Source organism: Peromyscus leucopus, chromosome 7 (genome assembly GCF_004664715.2).
Source record: "Peromyscus leucopus breed LL Stock chromosome 7, UCI_PerLeu_2.1, whole genome shotgun sequence".
Lineage (NCBI taxonomy): Eukaryota > Metazoa > Chordata > Mammalia > Rodentia > Cricetidae > Peromyscus > Peromyscus leucopus.
The window spans coordinates 7,641,006-7,668,667 of record NC_051069.1 but is presented as its reverse complement, the minus strand read 5'-3'; the positions used below and the strand labels follow the sequence as shown (position 1 = coordinate 7,668,667).

General features: G+C 53.6%; 2 protein-coding genes across 3 annotated transcripts in view; both read left to right on the top strand.

The window, feature by feature from the left end:
- The window catches only part of Igdcc4 (immunoglobulin superfamily DCC subclass member 4), a 36,712-nt gene extending 19,429 nt beyond the window's left edge, over positions 1 to 17,283 (top strand). The window contains 19 exon segments of the mRNA XM_028866672.2: positions 599 to 739; positions 1,363 to 1,518; positions 2,191 to 2,277; positions 2,280 to 2,429; positions 2,432 to 2,602; positions 3,045 to 3,209; positions 3,712 to 3,849; positions 5,058 to 5,114; positions 5,117 to 5,230; positions 6,799 to 7,035; positions 7,121 to 7,222; positions 9,888 to 10,071; positions 10,603 to 10,730; positions 10,884 to 11,054; positions 11,168 to 11,305; positions 12,490 to 12,595; positions 13,088 to 13,316; positions 13,948 to 14,112; positions 14,452 to 17,283. Coding sequence (XP_028722505.1) covers positions 599 to 739; positions 1,363 to 1,518; positions 2,191 to 2,277; positions 2,280 to 2,429; positions 2,432 to 2,602; positions 3,045 to 3,209; positions 3,712 to 3,849; positions 5,058 to 5,114; positions 5,117 to 5,230; positions 6,799 to 7,035; positions 7,121 to 7,222; positions 9,888 to 10,071; positions 10,603 to 10,730; positions 10,884 to 11,054; positions 11,168 to 11,305; positions 12,490 to 12,595; positions 13,088 to 13,316; positions 13,948 to 14,112; positions 14,452 to 14,868 — 3,056 coding nt within the window. The 3' untranslated portion in view covers positions 14,869 to 17,283.
- A 3,342-nt stretch (positions 17,284 to 20,625) lies between these two features.
- The window catches only part of Igdcc3 (immunoglobulin superfamily DCC subclass member 3), a 42,047-nt gene continuing 35,010 nt past the window's right edge, over positions 20,626 to 27,662 (top strand). Inside the window, exons 1-2 of one of the 2 annotated variants that reach the window (XM_028866657.1) lie at positions 20,626 to 20,988; positions 23,973 to 24,278. In XM_028866657.1, the coding sequence (XP_028722490.1) occupies positions 20,874 to 20,988; positions 23,973 to 24,278 (421 nt within the window). In that variant the 5' untranslated portion in view covers positions 20,626 to 20,873. The remainder of the gene's footprint in view (positions 20,989 to 23,972; positions 24,279 to 27,662) is intronic. The other variant, XM_028866663.2, reaches the window with a different exon arrangement.

Below are 27,662 nucleotides of genomic sequence, written 5' to 3'. Positions count from 1 at the left end.
CAGATCTCACTTCAAGCCTCCCCCAAGGTCGCTCACTTGCGCCATCCCTCCTCCCCTCCGCTGGGCTCACCCTCTTGTCCCTGGGCTTCTCTGGGCCATGGCTCAGGGAGAGAGAGCTTCGCTCTCTTCTGCACTGGGTCTCTGCCTCCCCCTGCTGGACAAACCAGGTGTTCACCATTCTGCGGCGCGGAGAGAGTGTCCTGGCTAAAAAGTGGAGCCCACCCCGTGCTTTGCACTTAGGACCCCCAGGCCCTTTGGGAAAGGGATCTGCCTAACTCACACAACGCCTTATAGGTTATATCGATCTGCTTATATAGATCTAGAGCTGAGTGCTGGGTCCAAGGAAGAGGCCGGAGGGAAACGTGGTGTGTGATATGGGTGTGATCTGCCCAGTCATTGGAAGGAGAGCTCATTTGTGTCGAGAGCATTCTTCTGGCTCCAAGAGAAAGAGCCCTGAGGCCCAGGCCGGCTCTGTTGAACTTGGTAGCTGCTTTCCTCTTCTGACAGAAGGAATCCTGATGCCCCCTGCTCTCCTGCCTCAGCTATTACAGGAGCGACAGGTGACAGACAGACCCCGCCCCCCCTGTTGTCTCTCCAGGGTCCTTGGAGGCCACCAGGGGCCAGGATGTGGTCATCGTGGCAGCCCCAGAGAACACCACGGTAGTGTCTGGACAGAGTGTAGTGATGGAGTGTGTGGCCTCCGCTGACCCCACGCCTTTTGTGTCCTGGGTCCGACAAGGTGAGTGTGGAGGGAAGAGGAGGCGGAGACTGGGGGAGTGGGCAAGACGGTACATTATCTCAGAGGCTCCAAGTCAGGAGGAGCCACCTAAAGAGGGAAGGAGAGAGCTGACTCCACAAAGTTGCCCTGCACCTCCGTAAGCACATTCGAGCAGGCCCAACATTGTACACACATTCATGCAGTAATAAAGTGTAAAGAAGCTATATTAAAGCCCCGCAGTGGTGGCTCAGGCCTTTAATCCCAACACAGAGGCAGGCAGATCTGTGAGTTCAAGGCCAGCCTGGTCTACAGAGTGAGTGCCAGGACAGCCAGAGCTACACAGAGAAACCCTGTCTGAAAAAAATAAATAAATAAAAGCAGCAAAAAGAAAGATTGTATTAAATGTCTGCCCCCACCCACCAGAGGCTATCTAACCATAGTCTGTCCAGCTCCTCTCTCATCTCCCATCTACCTAGGGATCAGAGTTACGGAGCTAGGATCAGAGGAACTGGAATTCAACCCAGCCACTGTGATGCTGCTTTGCAGGGGTGGGGGTGGGGGTGTAGAGGGATCCCCTTAGTTGGAGAGGGCGTGGAGGGACAGTTCCAGCGTCCCCCTCCAGCCTGCTCCTTCTCTGTGCCCAGACGGGAAGCCGATCTCCACGGATGTCATCGTTATGGGCCGGACCAATCTACTCATCGCCAGCGCGCAGCCTCGGCACTCTGGTGTTTATGTCTGTCGGGCCAACAAGCCCCACACCCGCGACTTTGCCACCGCCGCAGCTGAGCTCCGAGTGCTGGGTGAGGGCTGGAGCTGCGGGACACTAGGGACGGGTGGATGTCAGAGGGAGGCAGAGGCAGGCGAATCTGTGTGAGTTCGAGGCCAGCCTGGTCTCCAAAGCGAGTTCCAGGAAAGGCGCAAAGCTACACAGAGAAACCCTGTCTGGGGGTGGGGCACCGAGGGAGGCGGGAGCATTCCTCGAAGATAGAATGTGGAAAGGGATGCCATGGAAGCAGTCTTTATTTACTAATGGTGACTGTTGGAAGACTAGACCCTAGCTGGAGGATAGAGTGGAGAGAGTTGAGACAGGGATAGAGAGGGGTGTGAGGCCAGACCTGGGTGAGTGAGAGGAGTGGGTGAGCTGGAGTGGGGTGAGGTTATGGGAGGAGACAATGGAAAGGTCTGGATGGTGTGAAGCCTGGGAGCCAGAATCTGGACGAGGTAGCACTTGCCTGTAATCCCATCACTTGGAAGGCTGTAAGTAGCAGGAGTGTGAGCTGGATCCCGGGCGGGCGGGCGCTGGGAGAGAGGAGGGCCAGCCCAGGAGAGGCCAGGGCCAGTGGGCAGGCGGGTGGACCCGAGCTTGGCCCAGGCGACTAGGGGAGCGAACCTCAGGGAGAGGCTGGGGGTCTGGTGTTGGGACACTTGGGGAGGGACCAACCTCTTGTCAAGAGCCTCCCTCTTGACCCCAGGGGCTCCTGCCATCTCGCAAGCGCCAGAGGCTCTGTCGAGGACGCGGGCCAGCACCGCGCGTTTCGTGTGCCGCGCTTCGGGCGAGCCCGACCCGCGCTCCGCTGGCTGCACGACGGGGCGCCGCTGCGACCCAACGGGCGCGTCAAGGTGCAGGGCGGTGGCGGCAGCCTGGTCATCACGCAGATCGGCCTGCAGGACGCCGGCTACTATCAGTGCGTGGCGGAGAACAGCGCGGGAACGCGTGTGCGGCCGCGCCCCTGGCCGTGGTGGTGCGCGAGGGGCTGCCCAGCGCCCCCACTCGGGTCACGGCCACGCCGCTGAGCAGCTCCGCTGTGCTGGTGGCCTGGGAGCGGCCAGAACTGCACAGCGAGCAAATCATTGGCTTCTCCCTTCACTACCAAAAGGCAAGGGGTATGTCTGTTCAAGACCAACCACGGGTTAGATGACTGAAGGACTGCCTGCCTGGTGGGGACCTCTGTGGGTGGGATGAGGGCATGGGAGGCGATCCTGCTCGGCAGTGACCTTCAGTCTAGTAGTAGAGCTCAGAGTGTGGACACACTTTTCCCCCTGCGAGGATGCTTGTCTTGACAGGGTTAATGGCGCCATCTTCCTCCCCAGCTAACTAACTGCAGTAGTAACCACTTCAATTAGACTGCATGAGGAACTTCCTGACCCGTTCTAAAATTAATATAATGGGTAGACTAGCTGGCAAGGGCATTTATACCCATCAGCCTAGATTGTCTTCGACAATTTAGCTATACAAAGGCCGTTAGGATCCCCAGACCAACTCCAGCTGGTCAGCCCTGGAGTGGGCTGTGACAGTCCCTGCATGTCCCCTGTGCCACCATCTCAGGAGTGGACAACGTGGAGTACCAGTTTGCAGTGAACAATGACACTACAGAGCTGCAGGTTCGGGACCTGGAACCCAACACGGATTATGAGTTCTACGTGGTGGCCTATTCCCAGCTAGGGGCCAGCCGCACCTCCAGCCCGGCCCTGGTGCATACACTGGATGATGGTAGGACCTGGGAACCTGCGGTGACCTGGGACCCAGAGACATCCCCACCCAGAGACAGTGCACCCCAAGGACCTCTGCCTTGCCTTGTGATGTCTTGTGTGCCCTGGAAAGGAGTGGGCAGGGTTTCTGCATCCCAGTGTAAAATGGGGAAACTGAGGATCAGAAAGTGAAAGCGACTTGCCCAAGGTCAGTAGGGCAGCTGGGACTTGAGCCCAGCTCTTGTGAGTCCCCATGTCATACAGGCCTCCTTCCTTACACCCATGCATCTTCCAGCCATTGGAGAGAAAGGCCTCTGGCCCACTCTGTCCGCTAGCGTTGGAGTAGGAAGGGTGTGTCCTCATCCTCCAGCTGGGGCTCTCCTGAGAGGCTCCCTTCCCTCCCTCAGATCCTGGGCCTGGGCCTGCTTCTGACTTGCTGTGTGACCTGGGCAAGTCTCTGATTGCTTCTGGCCTCGCCTTCCCATCGGTGGAGCGGAGCTCACGCCGATGTTCTTCTGTCTCAGTCCCCAGCGCAGCGCCCCAGCTCGCCCTGTCCAGCCCCAACCCCTCAGACATCAGGGTGGCGTGGCTGCCCCTGCCCTCGGGCCTGAGCAACGGACAGGTGGTGAAATACAAGATAGAGTACGGTTTGGGAAAGGAAGGTGAGTGGGGCTGGGGCAGTGGGGAGCCGTCAGTGGGAAAGGGGGTTCTCCACCAGATGCGGGGCGGTCTGTGGGAGTGGGTCCCAGCAGGGGCGTGGGAAAGCTCTGGAAAAGAGCAATGGGAGGCTAGAGAGACAGCTGGAGGCCTAGAGTGCTTATGCAAGTCCAAGGACCTGAGTTCAATCCCAGCCTGGCATGGTGGTGGTGCCTGCTTGTAATCCCAGTGCAGGGGAGATGGGGACAGAAGGATCCCTTGTACTCACTGGCTAAACTGGTGAGTTCCAGGCATGAGAAACCTTGCAAAAGTGACAATAACAACATTACAGCAGAGTTGTTACCTGATATTACCTGCAACATGTGAAACACACTCATGGACACACACACACACACACACAACACACACACACACAACACAGTCTGCAGTAGAGAAAAGGAACAAAGAGACAGTAGCTGAGCAAGGTAAGGAGGTACCATGTGTATAACCAATGGAGCCTCTGACTCAGTTTCCTTTCTGTGAAGCAAGCAATTCACCTAGGTGATCCTTGGAACCCTTCGAGTGTAAGCACCAGAGAAGAGATGGGGTGCTGCGGGTGTGCACGTGGGGCACGAGATGGCCCTGCTGGGGGGATGGTGGTGGTCTAGGGGAGGTGGTGTGGTTCTAAAAGGAACAGAGAGTGCAGAAAAGAAAGTGGCTAGGGTCAGAGTAAAGCAAGAGAGAGACAGAGAGACAGAGACAAAGAGAGACAGAGAGGCTGACCTGAGGCAGCAGCCAGGGCTCCTGACACCAGGTGCTGTTGAGTGTCCTTAGCTAGTCCTCAGACTGTTTATTTTTATTTTTTTTTTGTTTTTTGTTTTTCGAGACAGGGTTTCTCTGTGTAGCTTTGCGCCTTTCCTGGGACTCACTTGGTAGCCCAGGCTGGCCTCCAACTCACAGAGATCCTCCTGGCTCTGCCTCCCGAGTGCTGGGATTAAAGGCGTGCACCACCACCGCCCAGCTAGTCCTCAAGACTGTACAAGGGGTGTGGACTGTTATTTTGACAGTGCACAGGGTGGAGAAGAACATGCCTTGGTCTTCCCATGCTGAACCAAGGCCAATGGGCTTCAGCCTCCGGAGCTGGAGGCCCCAGGCTCATCCTGGAGGCATGGTAAGTTTAGAGATCATGGTCTCCAGAGGAAGGACACCCAGCAGCCCATCTCTTTTGTCCCAGAAGATCAGGTTTTCTCCACTGAGGTGCCCGGAAATGAGACACAACTTACGTTAAACTCACTCAGCCGAACAAGGTGTACCGAGTCCGGATTTCAGCTGGCACCGGGGCTGGCTATGGACTCCCTTCCCAGTGGATGCAGCACAGGACGCCTGCTGTGCACAACCAGAGCCATGGTATGGAGCTGCAGGGGCAGACGACAGTGGGTATGGAGTGTTCTGTGGCCTCGGGACCCCAGGCCACCCCAGCACAGACCTGCTATGGCCACCCGCCCCTCCACCACCGCCCTGCACACACACACTTGATACACCAGGGAAGCCTGGGTGTAGGGGTGAAGGGCTGTGTTCAAATCTCTCTGTTCACTTTGTGACCTTTGACGAGTCACATCTCTAAAGCTTCATCGCTGCTATAAGGGGTGACAGCAGGATTAGTAATGCATTTATACATAAAGTGGTTGGCACAGAACAGGAACTCTGTGGGTTGGGGATAGGGCTCGCTGGGCAGAGTGCTTGCCTAGCATGCACAAAGCCCTAGGTTCGACGCCCAGCATTGCATAAGCCCAGCATGGTGGCACATGCCTGTGATCCCAGCACAAGGATCGGAAGTTCAAGATCTGCCTCAACTACATAGAGAGTTTGAGACCAGCCTGGGATGCATGAAACTCTGGAAGGAAGGGAGGGAGGGAGAGAGGGAGGGAAGAAGGGAGGAAGAGAGAGAGAAAGAAAGAAGGAAGGAAGGAAGGAAGGAAGGAACCTATTAAACAGTAGCTGGTTCTGCCTAGAGGCCCAGTGGTAGAGAGTGATTAAATGTCTACAAAGTCGGCCACCATTTTCAGACATCTGGCAAATTACTTGACTTTCTGAGCTCAGTTTCTATCTGTAAGGTAAAGGTAAGAGCCTTTAAAAAAAAAAAAAACTGGATTATAGAGTTTTTGTTTTGTTTTGCTTTGTTTTTAAAGATTTATTTATTATGTATACAGCATATGTGACTGCAGGCCAGAAGAGGGCACCAGATCTCATTACAGGTGGTTGTGAGCCACCATGTGGTTGCTGGGAATTGAACTCAGGGCCTCTGGAAGAGCAGTCAGTGCTCTTAACCGCTGAGCCATCTCTCCAGCCCCCAGATTATAGAGTTTTAAGAATGAAGTAAAAATAAATATACAAGGGCTGCCGAGATGGCCCAGCTAGTAAAGGGGCTTGCTCCTTTTTCTGGGGGCCAGACTGCCATTGTCTCCACAGAACCTATATGGTGGAAGGAACGAAATGAGTCCCCAGCCCGTCCTCTGACCTCCGCGTGCACACACACACACACATAAATAATACTTAAAAATTTAAAAATACGTATACAAGGTGTTTGAAACAGTTCTTATTCATAGCCAGCCCTCTGTTCTTGGACTCCGAGTAGGACTCCTCACTCTGATGGTCCCAGGCCTCCTTCCTTACCTCCGCAGCCCCTTGTCTGTATTTATTCCTTCAAGAGACCAGCAGAAGCCCCTCTGTTCCCCGACACTGGGCCTTCGCAGAGGCGCCCCCTGCTGTCTCTTTTGTGCATGTCGGACAGACGCGCGCTCACAGCTAGCATGCAGTGCTCAAGACCACCGGGAGGTGGCAGAGTGGAGCAGTGGGGAAAGCCCGGGCACAACTCTCTATGCTGGGCCCCGCCCTGCCCTGCACCGGCTCAGGTCCCTGACCTCCTCACTCCTCATTCTCTTCCCCTTGTCCCCATCATCTTCCTCTTCCCGCAGTTCCCTTTGCCCCTGCAGAATTGAAGGTGAGGGCAAAGATGGAATCCCTGGTGGTGTCATGGCAGCCGCCCCCTCACCCCACCCAGATTTCTGGATACAAACTCTACTGGCGTGAGGTGGGGGCAGAGGAAGAGACAGCCGGTGATCGCCCCGCAGGGGGCCGCGGAGACCAGGCTTGGGACGTGGGGCCCGTGCGCCTCAAGAAGAAAGTAAAGCAGTATGAACTGACCCAGCTAGGTGAGTAGGCCCGGGCTTGGGAGGGTCGTGTGAGCCGGGCAAGCCGGGTGCAGGGAGAGTGACCCCCGTGGTCTGTCTTCCCCAGTCCCTGGCAGGCTGTACGAGGTGAAGCTCGTAGCTTTCAACAAACACGAGGACGGCTACGCAGCTGTATGGAAAGGCAAGACTGAGAAGGCACCCACACCAGGTGAGGGGGCGGCAGGAGGGGCTGAGAGCCTCTTTCCCCTTTTCCCGGAACAGCCAGCGGGCAGTGAGCATGCCGCACCCACTCCAGCGCCCCCTCCTGGGCAGGGGTCCTCATGCTGTCAGACAGGCCCCCTCGTTCTCCAGCTAAGCAGAGCAAACGGGAGAGTTGGAAAGGGTTTGGGAAACCCTGTGCTTCGTGCGGGATTCCTGGCTCCAACCTTCAACCTTTAGTTTTTTTCAAACCCACCCACCTATACCACATGATCCGTCAGATTATCCCATAATCCTTTTTTTAAAAAAGATTTATTTATTTTATGTATGTGAGTACTCTATCTGCATGTACCTCTCTGTACCAGAAGAGGGCATCAGATGCCCTTATAGATGGTTATGCACCAGTATGCACTGGGAATTGAACTCAGGACCTCTGGAAGAGCAGTCAGTGCTCGTAAAGCTGCTGAGCCATCTCTCCAGCCCCCTATCTCATAATTCTTAAGCAGGGAGAATCGCTTTATGGTTTACCTAAAAATAAATCAGTTTTACGTGTGTGGGTGTTTTGCCTGCGTGTGTGCCTGTGGACCGCTCCTGTTTAGCACTCTGCTCAGCACAAACCATAAGCTTACTTAAAAAACGTTTTGAGGTTTATTTGAATGTTATCTTTAATTATTTTTAAATTTTTATTACATTTTATTTATTTTGTGTGCACGTGTGTGGGTGTGCTTGTGGGGGTGGGAGGAATCTGATTCTCTTCCAGCATGTGGGTCCTGGGGGTCAAATTCAAGTCCTCAGGTTGGATAATAGGTGCCTTTACCCACTGGGCCATCTCATGCTCCCAGAGGGTGTCCAGTTTGGGTTTGTTGTTATTGTTGTTTGCTTTGTTTTCTCAAGGCAGGGTCTCACTATGCAGCTCTGACTGTCCTGAAACTACATAGACCAGGCTGGCCTTGAACTCACAGAAACCCACCTGCCTCTGCCTCCCTAGCACTGAGACTAAAGGTGTGCGCCACCACACCAGCAATTTCACAGTTCTTATTTTTGTTTTTTGTTTTTTGAGACAGGGTTTCTCTGTGTAACCCTGATTGTCTTGGAACCTACTCTGTAGACCAGGCTGGCCTCAAACTCAGATCCACCTATGTTTGCGTCCCGAGTGCTGGGATTAAACGCATGCCCACCCCCCACCCAACCCCCACACATACACCAGGCTAATCCCACAATTCTTGAGAGTGAACTTTATAGGTGACCACATCCTGTTACGGTGTCACAAGGGTCAGAGAAGCAAAGGGACTCATCTAAGGCCACAACGCCTTGACTAACCAGGACCAAGAGCCCTGGCTCCCAAGCAAGGGTATATCCACTGCGTTGTGCTGCCCGGTGGCCTTACTCTGTCACCTCGAGGACCCATCCTGACAGTCAGAAGCAGAGAAACCTGGGTTCTAATTCTAAATAGTTCATTTTTTTTTCATTCGGCGAATATTTTACTAAGTATCTACCACGTGCCAGCTCTGTTCTGGAAATTTAGTGTTGGTGAACAATACAAATAAGGTATCTGCTCTCTTGGGGTTTATTTTCTTTTTCTTTTTTTTTTTTTTTTTTTTTTTTTTTTCGAACAGTTTTCTTGTACTTTGCTTTCTGAACTCGCTTTGGAGACAGGCTGCCTGGAACTCACAGAGATTCGCCTGCTCTGCTCCGAGTGCTGGGATTAAAGGCGTGTGCCACACCGCCCGGCTTATTTTTCACTTATCTAATAGACATTAGTCACCAAACAGTACACACTACACCAGACAGTTTCCTCGTCGCGTTGTATTAACTAATCTCACCTCAGAAGAGCCCGTGAGAGGCCAGTGAGGTGTTTCAGCAGGTGAAGGACCTGCTGCGAGCCGGGTGCCCTGAGTCTGGTCTCCAGGCCCCCCAAATTGTCTTCTGACCTCCACAGGCACACAGCGGTACATTCACCCCCCCCTCTTCCACATAGCAAACACGTGTGACTGAGATGGCTCAGTGGTTCACAATATCTACTGCATTTCCAGAGCTCCTGAGTTTGGTTCCCAGCACCCACATCAGATGTCTCACAACCACCTGTGACTCCAGCTCCAGGGGCTCAGATACCCTCTTCTGGCTGCAGGCACCCACACATATGTAGGGCACACACACACATACACACTAATAAAAATAAAATTTTAAATAAGTAAATTTAAAGAAAAAGGGAACCTCAAGACATAGGTACTGACGTCAGATCCCTATAAGCATAGACTGTGGAGGCACAGAGAAGTTAAGCAACTTCTCTAAAGTCACACAGTAAAGTGGCAGAAATGGAATGCCAGGCAAGCCTGGCTCCAGAGTCATGGCATGCCTTCTTTGTCAACTCCTCCGCAGGGATGAGTCCTAGTTGCTCTCTGTGTGACCTTAGCAAAAATCACTTCCTTCTTGGGAATCATGCCACCCAACTCGCAGGATCGACAAAGAGAGGGCCAGTACCCGTCATGGTAGCACGCAGCTATAACCCCTGCACGAGAGAGGCAGAGGCGGGGGGCGGGGGTTAGAGGCTAGCCTGGGTTACTACATAATGAGACCGTCTCAAAAATAAGAGGGGAGAAAAAAAATACCAAATGAAGCCTATGGGGACCGTGAGAGTCCGCCCCCTCTCCCCACACTCTGATCTTCCCTTCTAGACCTGCCCATCCAGAGGGGGCCGCCCCTGCCTCCCGCCCACGTCCACGCCGAGTCAAACAGCTCCACCTCCATCTGGCTCCGGTGGAAGAAGCCAGACTTTACCACCGTCAAGATCGTCAACTACACCGTGCGCTTTGGTCCCTGGGGGCTCAGGAATGCCTCCCTGGTCACCTACTATACCAGGTATCGCGAGGGGAGGGGGGCATCAGGAGTGGTAGGAGAGTCTTCCAGGGCTCAGCCGTGGCAAGGGCACACACAGGATCCACACGGGCCCAGGGTGTAACAGTGAGAGGGGAGGAGAGTTGTCTGGTCCCATCCCCTAATGGCAGAGCCTGTGGTCACCCTTCAGTGAGAGTGAGAGTCGGCTGGGGCGCCCGGAGAGCTGCTAGTCCGATCGCAAAAACATCCCGTGAAAGGCACCAGAGATAGAAGCCAAGACAGAGGACAAGATGCCGCCGAAGTGATTGGTTCCCCGGGTGCAGAATAACTTAGATTAATTCAGGAAGGCTTCCTGGAGGCCAGGAGGGTCTGGTTTGGAGGTTAGACCCGGAGTAGCATACGTCCAGTCTCTCTGGGGGGGGGGGTGTTAGAGGTCCTAAGGAGCAGCTCCCTCCAAGGGTAGGACTGGCTGGAGACAGAGGCTTGCATCTGGGGTTCTGCCTGGCTTGAAGCCTGCCTGTCTGAGGGCACTAGCCCTGTCCATTCCCCCGGAAGCTCCGGAGAAGACATCCTCATTGGCGGGCTGAAGCCATTCACCAAGTATGAGTTTGCGGTACAGTCCCATGGTGTGGATATGGATGGGCCTTTTGGTTCCGTAGTAGAGCGCTCCACCCTGCCTGACCGTGAGTACCCACCGCCCTCTCCCGACATGCGCCACCATATGCTGGGCCCAGTGAAGGAGGAAGAAGGGGAGACGGTGCCCGCATCTCCTAACTTCCAGCCGCCCTTAGCTGGGGCTGGGTCTCTGAACCCCTCACTCCTTCCCTGCACTGCAGGACCTTCGACACCCCCCTCTGACCTGCGCCTGAGCCCCCTGACCCCATCCACGGTTCGGCTACACTGGTGCCCCCCCACGGAGCCCAATGGGGAGATCGTGGAGTATCTAATTCTCTACAGCAACAACCACACCCAGCCCGAGCACCAGTGGACGCTGCTCACCACAGAGGGTAAGGGTGCCGTCCCACCCTTTCAGGTGACCAAGTTAGTCAGGAGAATGTCCTGGGGGCTCCCGGAGTGGGATGCTCACCCCTTCTGCCTGCCACCCCGCTCTCCACCACAGGAAACATCTTCAGTGCAGAGGTGCATGGCCTGGAGAGTGACACTCGGTACTTCTTCAAGATGGGGGCCCGGACAGAGGTGGGGCCTGGGCCCTTCTCCCGTTTGCAGGATGTGATCACTCTCCAGGAGACCTTCTCAGGTACCAGGGAGGAGGGAGGAGGCCTTTGGGGCAACCTGGGGCCCCAAGACCCCTGGATTGGCTCCCAAGGTCCTGCCTTCTGGAAACTGCACTCCCCTTGACTTTGGGGCCCTTGGGGGTGGGGGCAGTGGCAGCTTGGTAGAGGGGCTGTCATAGCTTTGAGAGGTCCTTTATTTATTATTTTATAGGGTGTGTGCGCGCGCGCGTGTGCGTGTGCATGTGTGTGTGTGTGTGTGTGTGTCAGGTGTGGAGGTCAGAGGACTTCAGAGAGGCAGCTTCTTGGGGAGCTTGCTCTGCTGAGATGATTGGCTTGGTGAACTTGTGAACTCTGTAAAGGGGAAGTGGACAGCAGGCTGGACAGACACTCACAGGGTTCAATTAAGGTAAAAATGAGAGCCCAGGACCCCTCACTGAAAATTATCACAGACACGGAGATGTGGCCAACAGAGCAATAAACACACGGAGGCCTGAGGAGACGCTCGGTTGGCAAAACGCTGCCACCCAAGCCTCAGGACCTGGGTAAAAGCCGGATGTGGCGGCTCACACTGTCATCCCAACGCTGAGGAAGCAGAGTCTGGATGATCTCTGGGGCAGAGAGTGGTTGAGGAGATCGTTTGATGGGGACCTCTGACCTCCACAGGACACATACTGCACCTCCCTACATGAACATATACACACACCACAGATACATGTGTACACACCACACTTAGCGCCCTTCTGGGTTAGACACACAGACGCCAGGAAAGCCCTTGTTGGCAGGTAGGAGGCGGCTTCACTGGAGCTTCTGTAAAGCCGTTTCATGAGGAGCGCAAGTGGTGTATAGCAGGGAAGGCCATGGCGGGCTCAGTTAGTGTGAGGCCCAGTGAGGGCCAGTCAGAAGAGAGCGAGCTTCCAAGCCAGGGGCGGTGGCGCGAACGTCTTTAATCCCAGCACTCAGGAAGCAGAGGCAGGTGGGTCTCTGAGTTCGAGGCCAGCCTGGTCTACAGAGGGCATTCCAGGACAGCCAGGGCTACACAGAGAATCCTTATCTCAAACAAAACAAAACAAAAACAAAAGACAAGAGGTGGATCGTCCCAAAGGGTGAGACCGAGACCAGCCATCTTCTGTGGAAGCCCCCCCTCCCCGGTCTCTGGATTTATGAGCACTGTGTCCTTCTGTCCTTGAATTGCTCTGTCCTCCCCCAGACTCCTTGGACGTGCACTCTGTCACAGGCATCATCGTGGGCGTCTGCCTGGGCCTTCTCTGCCTCCTGGCCTGCATGTGTGCCGGCCTACGACGGAGCTCCCACAGGTGAACCGGGGACCCCTCAGGACTAAGAGAGTTTACAGGGAGGCTGCAGAGCGGACAAGCGAGTCTATACTTCCCTGCTGCACAGGGAACCCCATGAAAGTCAGGGCTTTGGATGTGGGGTGGGTTCAGTGCTACATTTGCCCAGCCTGTGTGAGGTCCTGGGCTCCACCCTCAGCAGCCGAAAAACGGCTCAATCATTTATTTATTAGCATTCTGAGATGAAGAATTGGGGCACCGTTCTCATGAGAATGGGGGGTGAACTTAGAGGAGTACCAGTCTCCCCACCCCAGCAAAAGCAGGTAGAGCTACCCTGTGTGCTTCCAGAAGTGTGGATGGAGACGCCCCACCTCTCCAAACCAGGAAGGGTGCCGTTTGAGGGGTCAGGCTGGGCGGGCAGTAGAGGAAGACTTCACTGGCTGCACACCTTCCTGGTTGCACATGCCACACCCGGAAACCCAATCCACTCCTGTTGACCATTCTGTCCTGTTGCAGGGAAGCCCTCCCAGGGCTGTCCTCCACCGCCACCTCTGGGAACCCAGCACTGTACTCCAGAGCGCGGCTTGGGCCCCCCAATCTCCCTTCTGCCCATGAGTTGGAGTCCCTCGTGCACCCCCGCCCCCAAGACTGGTCCCCACCACCCTCGGACATGGAAGACAAGGCTGAAGTGCACAGCCTTATGGGTGGCAGCGTTTCAGATTGCCGGGGCCACTCCAAGAGAAAGGTGAGACCGAGTCCTGGTAGGACGGAGGCCTGCATGGACCCATTCCCAAACTAAACACCAGGGGGCGACAGAGCACAGCTTCTGACCGGGAGACATACACCAGGCCCTGAGCCTGCCAGAGAAGCCTCTGCCCATGTCCAGCCTTATTTTCTCTCACCTGGGAGGGCACCAGAGCTGTATTTACTCAGAACACGCAGATCTCTCCTCACTTCCCTGATCACTTTGGCGGTGGCCAAGTAGGGCTGGGCCCAGGATAAGGTAAGACCTCAGGTCAGGTTCTCTGGGAGCCTGACCACCTCAGGTGGAACAGTCCTTGTTGTATTAGCTAGTGGAGGAGGGTCAGCCTTTCTCCACCCCACATATGTTGGCCATTTTTCTGATGGCTATTCTGGCCACCCTGACCAGGAAGACAGTCAGTTCCCCTTTACTCTGCGATGAGGAAGAGTCCACCAGGCTTGGCAGCCTCGGGCTTCGCCTATCAAGTGTTGTTAGGGTTATGACTGCCCTTCCTGTGCACCCTACCCCAGTTCCCGACCCCTGCCTAGGGGAGGGGCCCTAGCATGGACCCTGTCTGGAGATAGCAGGGGTCTACAGGCCTGGACCCTGCGTATGACGTCTTCCTTCTCTGCAGATCTCCTGGGCCCAGCCGGGTGGGCTGAGCTGGACAGGCTCCTGGGCAGGCTGTGAGCTGCCTCAGGGTGGCGGACCTAGGCCTGCTGTCACCCGTGCTCTGCTGCCTCCAGCCGGAACTGGACAGACACTGTTGCTGCAGGCTCTGGTGTATGATGCCATAAAGGTCCGTGTCCTGAGAGGAACGGGGGGGGGGGGCCCGCGGGCAGGAGGGAAGGGCCCCTAGGCCTCTCCAGGGGCAGACGTGTATTCAGGAGGCCTTGTAGTTTCCAAACGGGAGTAGGTGACAGGAAGTCCAGTTTGGAGACAGTGTTCCTTCGAACGTAGGCCAGCAGGTGACATTCTCTATTTCCTGCCTTTGCCAGAGCCTGACCACCTCAGGTGGGACAGTCCTTGTTGTATTATCTAGTGGAGGAGGGTCAGCCTTTCTCCACCCCACATATGTTGGCCATTTTTCTGATGGCTATTCTCAGTGATGCTCACCTGGCCTTTTGTTCTCTGCCAGAGCAACGGGAGAAAGAAGCCGCCCCCAGCCTGCAGGAATCAGGTGGAGGCTGAGGTCATCGTCCACTCTGACTTCGGTGCATCCAAAGGAAGTCCTGACTTCCACCTCCAAGACCTGGAGCCTGAGGAAGCCCTGCCTACAGAGGCTCTGCCTTCCACCTCAGGGGCTGTGGATCTGTCTCAAGGAGCAGACTGGCTAGGCAGGGAGCTGGAAGGGTGCGAAGAGGCAACCACCGGGCCGGAGAGGCTCACCTGCTTGCCAGAGGCAGCCAGTGCCTCCTGCTCCTGCCCAGAGCTCCAGTCCAACACTGCTCTAGAGGAGGCCCCTGGGAAAAGCTGCCAGGCCAAAGCCCTGTGCCCTCTAGCAGTCAGCCCAAGCCTCCCCAGGGCCCCTGTCTCCTCTGCTCAGCTTCCCTGAGCAAAAGGCTGATATGGCTCAGAAAACATGACGTGCGTGGCCACACATATGCGTGCTGGAGATATCAACAAGCCTTTTGGAGCCTCTTAGGATCCTTTGGCTGGGATGGGGGAGAACCTGACTCACGTCCCCCATATTCTGCACCACATGTGTGATACTGGAGGGACTTGAGACAGAGCTCCAGACGTATGTGAAGTCACCTGTGTGTGCTGGCTGAGCTGGGAAACCTCGCCCCAGGTAGCAGTCACTGTGGCCTAAATGATCCTCCGTGGCGGGACGGTGTAACCGTGACCAGCGCCGGCTCCTTGAATCGCGGCTTTGTCGCCCAGCCTTTTATTACACTCTGAGAGTGTCTCCAATGCCGTGTCTATGAAGACAGCCCCAGCCCCGGCCCTCTGCTGTCAGCTGGGCTGAGCCGAGGGCCAGTCAACGCTGCAGGCCTGCGCTGCAGCCTGCAAGCTGCATGGCCGTCATGCCCCCCGCCGGCCTCCATCGCCGGCCTCCATCGGCCCAGAAGGCTGGGTGAGCCCAGCTCAGTGTCCCCTCTCCTTGGAGCAACTCTGCCCCTAATTTTGTAATATGGGAAGTGCCTGGTCTGGGAAATCGTCTTTCTCCCCTGCCCCCTCTTCTGTACCCCTTCGTTGTTCTAGTGATCTGCCTCCTCGGGTCGCCTCTCCCGGGGGCCTGCTCTTCCCTGCGATGCCTCTCACCTCCTCACTGCTCTTTCCCCCCCCTCTGTCGTCCATGTTTGTCATGGTGTCATGTGTGTCTTGTCCCTGGGTTCAACCTATGCACCCTTCCCTAACAACATGACTACCTCATGTCTGCTTCAGACCATCGTGTGACCCCTGGGTCCCCACGGCTCCCCTGCACCCCCCTTTCTGGGCAAATGACCCGCTCCCAGTAGATTTGAGAAAGAGCTTCTGGCTGCCCTGGCCTCCTTCTCCTCCGTGGAATTGAGACAGGTAGGTTGTCTGTGGAAGGGATGAATCCAGGCCGCACCAGGGTAGCCGAGAGAAGGGGTAGGGACTGAAACCCGGAGGCCACCCATCTGCACAGGAAAAACGGGGGGTGCGCTTTTGCCCTTCAGTCTCCTGTCCTGGCTGAAGCTGGAGAGGTGAGGGGAGTTGATTCAGAGGGCAGCAGTGGCTCAGCTCCCTGACCCTTGAGCCTGTCTGGATTCAGAGTGGGAAGAGTTTCCTCCAAGATGCTAGAAGTGGGGGGTCTGTGCACAGGAAAAGGGTGGCCGGCTGGTTTTGTTTTCTTTTTCCTTAAAGTTTGAATCCTGAGGTCATCGCACCACACAGGGACAAGCCTGACTTGTGCTTCCTGTGTTGTGAAAGCCGGGCCATCTACTAGTCATCTTCCAGGAGTGGAGAATGTGGGATCTTGGCTCTCTCATGGAGTGTCTTTTTATTTTAACTGGCTGGCATATCAAGTGTTAACTCTGGCTTCTGGGCCAAATTAGAAATAACCAGTGTATCTTTCCTTTTTTTCTTTTTTTTTTTTTTTTTTTATGTTTTTGACATACATTCAGCAGAGTTGCAGCCTCCCCGGCCCCCGAAAGCATCTGTGTTTATTACCCTCGTGTGTCACTCACGTTTGACACCTACATCTCCTCCTCTTCCCTCTTCAGCCAGCCTATGATAACACTAAAGATTATTAATGGTGGTTTCGTGTCTCGTTAAAAACAGGATTGTCACTTGAACTACTTCTATAGCATTCAGAGTGGCCACGGCCACCCGCACTGTGCTGTGTCTCCATTGCGCTGAAGGTCAAAAGCCTCATTTTATTTTGCCGGTTAGATTCTCTCTTCCTTGCCGTGGATGAAGTAGCCGTTTCAACAGTAGGCTCTTAGCGTTACACACCACGGTCATTTCTCATGGTCTTGTTTAACAGGCACCGAGGTTCTGGTTTGAATTCAATAGCTGCAAATGAGACAATTTATAACCCATTAGGTTGGGTGGAAAATTGTTTCTCAAAAGCAAATAAGTAATAAATCTGGTATCTGCCTATAACTCACAGTTGATAAGCAAGTAGCTGTTACTCACGAGCACTGCATATGATTTGGGTTCTGAGGAACTGGGCAGTGTTCGATTTGTGTCTTTATAGCTGCAGGTTTTATTAGAAAGGAGTCTATTGGCCTTTTACAGGGTAGTAATCCCTTTGCCGCTTGCCATGGATGCCTTAAATTCTTTTGAGTCTCATTTAAAAATCTTCCTTTTCTTGACGCATGACAAGTGTACTCAATACTTACATGCTCACTTATTTACTCATACTTAGTTTATGCTGTATTATTTCATTGCATTTTCCAACATCCTGTTTCCTCCTTACAAATATGATAGTCTTTAGTGTTACACTAAGGCATTGATCATGTATCTGTCTCTATAATGAATTAATAAACTATTTTCCAGACATGTTGTTCTCTTTTCTAAACTTCCCCTCAAAGATTTTGTGTGTGTGTGTGTGAGAGAGAGAGAGCATGTGTGTGTGTGTGTGTGTGTGTGTGTGTGTGTGTATGTGTGTGTGTGTGTGTGTGTATGCGCACTGAGGATACACATGCATAATTTTATGTGGACCACACGTATGCAGGTGCTCACAGGGGCCAGAGTGCTTCAGATCCTCTGGAACTGGACTTTCCAGTACTTGTGAACCATCCCATATGGGTACTGAGAACCAAGCAAGGGTCCTCTGCAAGAGCAGTGAGCACTTTTAACCACTGAGCCATCCCCCAGCCTCAGGATGTTCTTTATAGAACCAAATGACTGGAGTTTCCTCAGTCTTACTGGCCTAGGAAGTTTATTTCTTTCCAGGATAGGAAAGAAAATTTTGAGAGGGAAGATGGTCCCAAGGGGAAAAGAAACCCCAAAAACTGGAGCCTTTTTCTCACTCAGTAGGCATTTAGGAAACACACACACACACACACACACACACACTCTCATAGACACATACATACAAACCTAATTATTTTTTTCAAACTTCAAATTAAGACAAGGGGGCCAAAAATGTCATTGTGTGGTTGAGAATGAGCACACATAGCATGTGTCATGGGTGTTTGCCTGCATGTCTACATGCACACCACATGCATGCCTGCAGGGAGAGATTGGAAGAGTGTATCAGATCCCCTGCCAACTTTTTGAAATGTTGACGTACACTGGGGCCTACAGATGTGTTGAGCCACACTACTGCTCTCCTGGGATGCACCTGCTCTCAGTCCACTCTTCGGTTCACAACTGCATGCTCACCTTCACAAATATCTTGCTAGCCAAGAACTCGCATGTATACACAGTCTCACGGATCGTACTCCACACATTGCTGGATCACAGTTGACGGCTGCCCTTCACTGAAATCTTTAAGGAGCCTATAAAGTGTTTTTTTTACTGGAAGGAACCATGAGCCAGCAGAGGCTGTCATGCCCAGGACCACCCCCAAAGTGGCTGGTGGGCCAGGCTCAGAGTTAATTGACAGATCACACAGAGAGATGCTGCACATTTTGCGTGCAGCAGAATAGCCGTTATTTGCATATGACTCTCAGACCAAGGGCTGTGATAAAGAAAAATTAAACACTTGTCAAGATGAATTTAAAATGACAGCAATTCAGGACAGCAATTTGACCTCTCTGGAGTTCCGAACATGCCAAGGAGGGGTGGTTGATGATTCAAGGCCTGCAGGAGGGCATTCCGGGACTTGAGGCTCCAGAGAGGCCCCTCCCTCAATACCACCTTCCCTGTTGTCTGCAGAGGCCTCGCTCTGGCCCTTCCTCAATGAATCCTTTTGTGGCAATGACAGACCCAGGTCCCTGCCCTTGAATCTCTCCATTGCTCACATGACTTTGGCTTATATTAATGCGGATCTGTGTGTGTATAGGCACCTGATTTCTAGAGACCTGAAGGGGTTTTTATTTATCTATTTATTATTTATTTATTGTTGTTGTTGTTGTTATTGTTGTTTTGAGGGTTGCTTTTTATTTTATTTTTTTCTTTTTCGAGATAGAGTTTCTCTGTGTTGTTTTGGTGCCTGTCCTGGATCTCACTGTGTAGACCAGGCTGGTCTCAAACTCACAGAGACCCACCTGCCTCTGCCTCCCGAGTGCTGGGATTAAAGGTGTGTGCTACCACTGCCCGGTGAGGTTTTTTGGTTTTTGTTTGTTTGTTTGGGTTTTTTTTCTTTTCTTTTCTTCCTTCCTTCCTTCCTTTCTTTCTTTCCTTCTTTCTTTCTTTCTTTCTTTTGAGCCAGGGTTTCACTATGTAGCTTTGGCTGTCTTGGAACTTGCTATGTAGACCGGGCTGGCCTCAAACTCATAGAGATCCACCTGCCTCTGGCCCCCAAGTGCTGGGATTAAAGATTTACACCACTATGCCTGGTTCTTCTGAACGTTTTTTAAATTAGAAAATTTTAATATATTTAATTAGTTATTGTGGTGTGTGTGTGTGTGTGTGTGTGTGTGTGTGTGTGTGATCTGTCTGTCTGTCTGTACATGTGCCACGGAGCAAGTGTGGCTGGCTGTTAGAGGACAAACTGCTGTGGGTGTCATTTTTCTCCTTCAATCATGTAGGTCCCAGGGATGGACCCAGGCTGGTCAGTCAGGCTTGGCCGCTGGTGCCTTTCCCTCCTGAACCATCTCATCAGCTCCAAGCCCGCACTTCTTTACTCACCTGTACCAAAGCATGTGGCACACACTCATAATCCTAGCACTGGGATGTGGAGGCAGAAGGATTAAAGAGTCCAAGGTCAGCCTCCGATTACAAAGTGCATTGAAGGCCAGGCTGGCCTGTATCAGAGGTGAGAGAGACTTACTACACCCTACCATTCCAGTCACGTCAGAGCACCTTCGTGAGGCAGACACTGCCACCTTTAAGTCTCTAGCCACCAGGATTTATTTTTGATTAACTCACCCATTAAGTTGGACCCACGGCGGGGGGGGGGGGGGTATAGAGCAGGGAAAGGCCAAGATTCAAGATCTCTGTGGGGTAGCATACATATGTATCTCTTAAGAGTTGCCTTCCCGTATGTGAAACATCAGATACAGCACAGAGATGATCCTGGCAACTGTAACTTCCAGGGTGCTTACTCAGTTACCAGGTCATTTGCTGGACCTTTGCTTTTAAAGATCTACAAAGTTGAGGGGAGAATACTGCTGTCTTCAGGTTTCAGACCTACTCAGTGAGAATGATTGGGCTGACCAGCCAGCAGACCCGGGTGGAGTCTCGGGTTTCTATGGGACTCTTATTGTCGTGCTGGGGCTGCTCTTCCCAGGTCATCTACCGGGGTGCCCCATTCCTCAGTCTAGAGAGTCAGTCTTGTAGCGACAAGACCCATCCCTTGAACAGAAGGGCCAGGAACTAGGGAATACCGAATTTCTAACAACTTTGAGCAGTTTTAAGAGATTTGTCTTTAAAACAGAGTTGAGCATTGTGGAAGAGGGCCCCGCAGAGAAAGTGGGGGAGAGCAAACCCCTCAGCTTTGCGTCTTTTTCCGCAGCCGGGACCCTCTCTCACAGTCTGCACTTTCCCAGATCCTAAAGTCCGGACCGGCCACGAGGAGCGGATACCAGGCTGCGGCCCGGGTCGGCGCCGGCTACTCCCGCTGCAGTTCAAAGCGCAGGGGGCGCGTCCGCCGCGCAGCCGGGAATGTCCGGCAGCTTAAAGCGCTCGCCGGCTCTTTTGTTCCCCAGACCCGGCCTCCGGGGAGAGGGGGCTGGGGGAGGGGAGAGGAGGGGGGCGGCGGGCAGAGGAGGAGGGCGGTGCGGGCGCGGGCGGAGAGCGGAGCGCGCACCCCGGGCGCGGCTGACAGATCGCCGCGGTGGGTGCAAGATGGCGCAAGCGGTGCTCTCCGCTCCCCGCTAAGGCCAGCATGCGGCCCCAGCCTCCCGCCGCCCGGGCTCGGCCCCGGCCCGAGCCCCGGCCCCGGCCCCGGCGCCGGCCCCGCGGGGCGCTGTGAGCCCGCGAGAGGCCCCCACCCCGGGTAGCGCCGCGCGTCGCCGAGCCCAGCGGACCGAGAGCCCCATGGCTGCGCCGCGCACCGCGTCCCCGCGCCGCCCGCCCGAGCTGCGCCGGCCCCGGCTCCTGCCGCCGTTGCTGCCGCTGCTGCTACTGTTGCCGCTGCCCGCGCCAAGCCGGGGTGAGCCGGGGATCAGAACCCAGGAGAGAGGGGCGGACCTGCGCTAGGAGCGCGTGCTGGAGAGACCGGGCGGGACAGCGCGCTGTGGGCACAGGGAGAGCCACTCTGGCAAGGCTACCTGTGGTTGGAAGGACTGCGGGGGGCAGAACCTCGGGAGAGGGGTGGGGGGGAGAGGTCGGTTCCCTGGGTCTCGGGGACTCGGGATAAGTGCAGGGCTGGACCCTAATTCTGGACGGAGGAGCTGAGAGCGCGGCAAAGCGGGAGTTGGGGAGGCAGGCTGGCGTTGGGGGCTGAAGGAAACCAGTCAGAGGAAAATGAGCGGACGAGTCCCAACCGAGGAGAGCGAGTTAGGGTGCACAGAGCTGGGCTGGCTGGAGGACTCTCAGTAACCAGAGGCAACCGAAGCCGGAAGCGGCAGATCGGGGTCCGGGGATGGGGGCGCGCCTGCACGGGACTGAGAAGGCATCATTCCCCCCACTCCCCAACACCCAACAGTGTTTGGAGGTGGGACTGGGTCCAGACGTATATGTACGAGGAAGGGGAAAGAAAGATTCCCGGTGGGCGGAGAGGGGGACCCTACCAAGAGACCCGAGAGCCGGAGGAGAGATGATGTCGCCCAGGGCAAGCGCCTGCCAGCCGCACTGCCCAGGGCCCCGCCCTTCCCCGAGGGAGCTCTCTAGGAGTCCCTGCCCTGGGTTTGCGCGGCCACCCGTCACTTCCTCGGTGGCTGTAAAAGACTCATGTCACCCAAGAAGGATGTGGATCTAGGTCCTCCTCTTTCTCAAGTCCTTCGCAGACACACATTTGAACTGTTCTCTTTCCTTTCCTTCCTTACCAAAAAGCAAAATATTGCTCTTCACCCAGGAGAAACTTTATACCCTATGGCTTCAGCGGGGTTGGCTTGGAGGCGGAGGCGGCTCAAACTTAGGGTGTGTGGAGGATGCGAGGGATTTGAAAGAGTGTGAGCGTCAAACGTCTTAAACTGTTCTTATCTAGAGTGGAGGCAATGCCTAGGCCCCCTCCCGCAAGACTAGGTCTCGCTCAGCAGGGAAGGGCTTGAGTCTGTAAGGGAGAACCCAGGTCCAGGATCGCAAGGCCCTAGAAATGTGAGGAGGGGGCTGTATGCTCACCCTTTTAGACAAGGAGGGCTCATTCCTCTTAGAGTGAAGTCATAGCCAATCTGGTAAATTGCTTGCTTGAAAGACTGGCTGTCACCCGTGGGATATAAGTGCATATTCCTTTTGCCCGGGCTCTGATTCACCTCTGGGCACCATCACACACACACACACACACACACACACACACACACACACACACACACACACGCTCATTTTTATCCTGCTGGAGCAGTGAAGTTAACTAGGAGTGAAGATTTTATACACACACACACACACACACACACACACACACACACACACTTTCTGCTAAATTTAGGAGATCTATATTGATGTTCACTATTTCTGATCTCTCCTTATAACAAAGGCCGAAGGACCAACACCCAGAGCCCTGGGTAAGGGGAGAGCACAGGCCACACACACAGCCTAGCCTGTACCCTGAGTACTGGGTACTGGGCCCATACCTGCTTCTCCCAACCAGACATTGGACCAGGTCTCTGATAGTTTTGCCAGCAAATGGAAACCCAATTTATTGCTATCTCACTCTACTTTTTAGGTTTGGTTTGGTTTTTCAAGACAAAGTTTTTCTGTGTAGCCCTGACTGACCTGGAACTCCTAACTCACTCTATAGACTGGGCTGGCCTCGAACTCAGAGATCCACTGGCCTCTACCTTCCGAGTGCTGGGACTAAAGGTGTTTGCCACCACACCTTTTTTTTTTTTTTTTCCTTTTCCTTTTCCTTATCCACAGTGAGGGAGCATCTTTGTCACCCTTGTATGTGGATGGCCAAAATGCACCCTGCTTCATTGATCCACCTGCCTCCACCTCACCAGTGCTGGGATTACAACCGTGTTGGATTTTAGTGCTGGGTACCAACACTTTTTGTATGCTAGGCAAACACACTACCAACTGAGCTGCATTCCCAGCCCTTGGCCTTGCTTTAGTGATTTTAATTTTCCGCAGCGCTCTCTTGTTAATCATGTCACAAGCCACATTTAAATAGTTGACAATGGGTCGCCAGGATACATTGAAAATTTTAAGGTCACATCCGGAAAGTCTGTGAGGCTTCAGTGCCTATGCCGAGGGATGGCAAGGGTGGCAGCCAGGAGCTGGCACTGGTCTTGCTTTTCAGACTCTGATTTTTTTTTTCGGGGGAGGGTTGGGGGGGCAGAGTTTCTCTGTGTAGCTCTGATTGTCAACTCACTCTGTAGACCAGACTAGCCTCAAATTCAGAGACCCACCTGCCTCTGCCTCCCGAATGCTGGGATTAAAGGCGTGTGCCCAGCTGAGACTCTGATTTTTTTTTTTTTTATTTTGGTTGATTTTATGTGCGCTGGTGTTTTGCTTGCATGCATGTCTGTCTAGCTCTTCTGTGCCTGGTTCACAAAGAGGCCAGAAGAGGGCATTAAACCCCCAGGACTGGGTGCAGATGGTTGTTGTGTCCCCATGCGAGGGCAGGAAATCAAACCTCAGTCCTCTGGAGGAGAAGCCAGTGCTTTTAGTCACTGAGCCATCTCTCCAGCCTTCCAAGACTCAGATTTGCAAAGACCAATTGTGAGGCCCTGGGCAAGTCACCTAATGTCTGGAGGCCTCAGTTTTCTTATCTGTGAAAGAAGGACTGGTACAAACCGCATTCACTTTTCTGCAGTGGTTGGAGTCAAGTACAATACTGCACAGGGCGGCAGTTTGTAACACATTCAAGTTCTGCGTATAGCAGGGATTCCCATCCAGGCTGAAGACACAGCCCAGGAATGCGATGGGTACAGAGAACCATCGAACTTGAAATCTCCGTGTGTGGAGTTCTTCCTGGCTGTAGGTACATTTCATGCTAACTTCTCCTTTCCTTCCATTTCTCCTTCCCCGATGCAGGTCTGGGCCACTCTGCTGAACTGGCGTTTGCTGTGGAGCCAAATGATGCTGTTGCAGTCCCTGGACAACCCATAGTGCTGGGCTGCAAAGTGGAGGGAACCCCTCCAGTGCAGGTTTCCTGGAGGAAGAATGGAGCAGAGCTGGCCGAGGGCACCCACTCCACCGTCCTGGCCAATGGGTCCTTGCTGATCCACCACTTCAGGCTGGAGCAGGGAGGTAGCCCTTCGGACGAGGGTGACTACGAATGTGTGGCGCAGAACCGCTTTGGGCTGCTGGTCAGTCGGAAGGCTCGAATCCAGGCTGCGAGTAAGTAGATGTCCCTTTTTTCCCCTTTACGTAGATCAGACTGGTGACCAGGGTCGCTCTATGTCATGGGAACAGGGGAGGAGGCCCATTTTGTGAAGCTCAGAAGAACAAATTTTCTAGCTTGGGTCAGTTGACAGGTGGCACAGTGGTGACTTTGTGCGGCACGGTTATGTCATGTGCTCTTTTTAGTGACTGGAGTGTAAACTGACAAGCTTGTAGCCAAAGACTCATAGGCTGGAGGTGGGGCCTCGTCCATGTTTCATTCAGGATATCAAGGTTTTCACCTGTATGTCACACCATGAGCATCCTGGTCCATTGAATATGTTCTGGTGTTTAAACATAGAAAAACTTGCCTGGGGCTGGAGAGATAGCTCAGAGGTTAAGAGCACTGGTTGCTCTTCCAGAGGTCTTGAGTTCAATTCCCAGCACCCACATGGTGGCTCACAACCATGTCTAGTGGGATCTGTTGTCCTGTCTTCTGGCCTGCAGGCATGCATGCAGACAGAACACTGTATACATAATAAATAAATCTTAAAAAAAAAAAAAAAAAAAAAAGAAAAAGAAAAAGAAAGACTTGCCTTATTTTAAGGGGGCACTTAGATTTTTTCGAAGAGTTTAACAACATTTTAACAACATGAAATTTATAACTATAGGTTAATTTTGAGTAGGATGAGACTTCACTACGCCAGTAATAGAGTTCTCAAACCTGTCAATAATTTTCTTTAAAAACAAAACAACAACAACCTGTGGTCGGTGGTGCTGGGGAAACTGTCAGAAAAGTACTTGCTGCACAAGCGTGGGGGCCTGAGTTTGATCCCCAAAACCCTGCAAAAAGCTAGGTGTGGTAGCAGCAGCCTGTAATTAGTGCTGGGGAAGTGAAGATAGGGAGATCCTTGAAGCTCACTGTCCAGCCAGCCCAGTTGAATTGGCTAGCCTAGGTGCCAATGAGAGACTCGGGAGGCAGGGGCAGGTGGATCTCTGAGTTCAAGGACAGCCTGGTCTACAGAATGAGTTCCAGGACATCCAGGGCTGTTACACAAAGAAATCCTGTCTCAAACCAGAGAGAGAGGGAGAGAGAGAGAGATTTATTGGAGGAAGAGGAAGGAAGGAAGGAAGGAAGGAAGGAAGGAAGGAAGGAAGGAAGGAAGGAAGGAAAGAGGAAGAAGAAAAGACAGCCCTCTTGAGAAATGGCAGAGTTGAGAGGCCAGTGAACAGTGTTCTCCATCCTAAATCTCTGTACTTCGGGGGAGCAGCTGTCCCCCGAAAGGGCGCTTTGACTTGGGTAATAGTGCTGGCCAGCATTTATTTGGTGCTTGCTGCATGCTGAGCACCCAAAATGCTTTATGTGACTTATTCCGTTGGACCTTCATGACTGAGGAGACATTTGCTAACAATCCTCTTTTAGAGATGAGATATCTGGGCCTGGAGGAGGGCGGGATTCAGTGGCGACACTCTGGGAGGCAGAAGAGCCAGGCTGCAGCCTGGGCAACCTGAACTCCATACCCTCCCACTTAACTCCTATGGCATGCTGCCTCCTTCCCTGTGAACGCTGACAAGTTCCTTCCTGGCTCCGAGGACATTTGCACTGTTCCTGTGAACAGGCTGGTGAGTGATGAATTGTTCCAGGCAGGAGCCCTCGTGCTGGGCTGAAGATGCCCCTTTGTTCTGAGGAAGGCTGATCCAGGCCCCCATATGGAGCTTGCTGGGAAGCAGCCCTGGACTTTGAGCTGGGAATCACTTCTGGCTCAGCCACCCCTGGCCCTGGCCCTCTCCACCAGGCAAAGAGAGACTGGTACAGTCTCTGAGCAGATGGCCGGGTGTGTGAGTGGAGGTTGGGAACCAGAGGAAGACCTGGAGTCTGGGAATGGGAAGAATGAGGGTCGGGGGAGCTTCCCAGGACGACACTGCCTATCTCCATGGTCCGTTTTATTTTATTGTATTTATTTTGGCAGGTGCAGTGAACTTTATTGATAGTGTTCAAGAGAGTAGTGCTCTCTAAGCCCCTCCCCTTCTTCTGTGGGTCTGGACTGGAAACTCTGAGGGGAGATACTCAGAGTTTCAGGGCTGAGTTGGGACAGGGACTCCTCAGCAGCTGAGGGTCCCTCTCTTCCTCTCTGCTCTTTCCAGGTAGATGGTCCAAGGCTGCTTATTCCTTGGAGGCAACATAAGCCATCCACCACCCTGTTGCTGTAGCGGTATTCATTGTCATAGGAATGACAGGAAATGAGCTTTACAGAGTTGTTGTTGAGAACAATGCCAGCCCCAGCATCAGAGGAGGCTGGGTGGGCAGCACTGTTAAAAGACTGAAGAGACAACCTGGTGCTCAGTGTAGCCCAGGATGCCATTTAGTGGGCCCTCCAAAGCCTGCTTCATTACCTTCTTGATGTTATTGCAGATTTCTCCATGTGGCATGTCAGATCCACCACAGACATGCCAGGGGTAGGAGCATGGAAGGCCATGCCAGTGAGCATCCCCTTCAGCTTGGGGTGACCTTGCCCACATCCTTGGCAGTGCCAGTGGGTACAGGGATGATGTTGTGGGAAGTCCCACAGCCAGCATGACACAGCTTCCCAGAGGGGCCACCACAGTCTTCTGCGTGGCAGTGATGGTAAGGGCTATGGTCATGAGTCCTTCCACAATGCCATGGCCAGTGTTAGTGAGGAGAGGCCTATTGGGTCCAGCAAAGGATCCTGGGAGGTAAAACTTCAGAAGAAGAGAGAAGAGCTGTGAAGGGGAAAAATAGCAGATGAATTTTTCTTTTTCTTTTCTTTTTTCCATGCTGGGAGTCAAACCTAGGGACTTCCTTAGTTAAACACACTAAGTTAGCATTCTATCAGTCTCACTGTATGTGTGTACATGTTCATGTGTGTGCACGTATGAGGGGATGTACATACATGTATGGAGGACAGAAGTTGATGTCAGGTGTCCTCCTTAGCCACGGCTGACCTTAGTTTTTAAATAGTGTTTCTCATTGAGCTCAGAGCTCACTGATACAGCTGGACCAGCTGGACCAGCAAGTCCCAGGATCCTGCTGTTTCCATCTCCCCAGCCCTGGGATTATAGGCCCAGCTTTTTACATTGGTTCTGGAGATTCGAACCCAGGTCCTCACGGGTGTGCGGCTGGATATCAACCAAACATGGCCTACCAAGTTGCAGTGAGACTAGGCTCCTCCCTGTGTTTTAAGGCTGGAAGGGTTTCTTTCAACTCTAGCAATGTAAGGAATTGAGCTGTGGGTAGAGCCGGCCTGGTTAATTCTTCGGGGTCCCAGGAACAGCTAAGGGCATTGTCTCTGAGTGTTAGTCTGAGGTAGTCCGTCCATCCGTTCGTGTCGTGTCCCGCCCCCCCCCCCCCTTAAGGCTGTGTCCGCTGGGGACTTGCTTTGG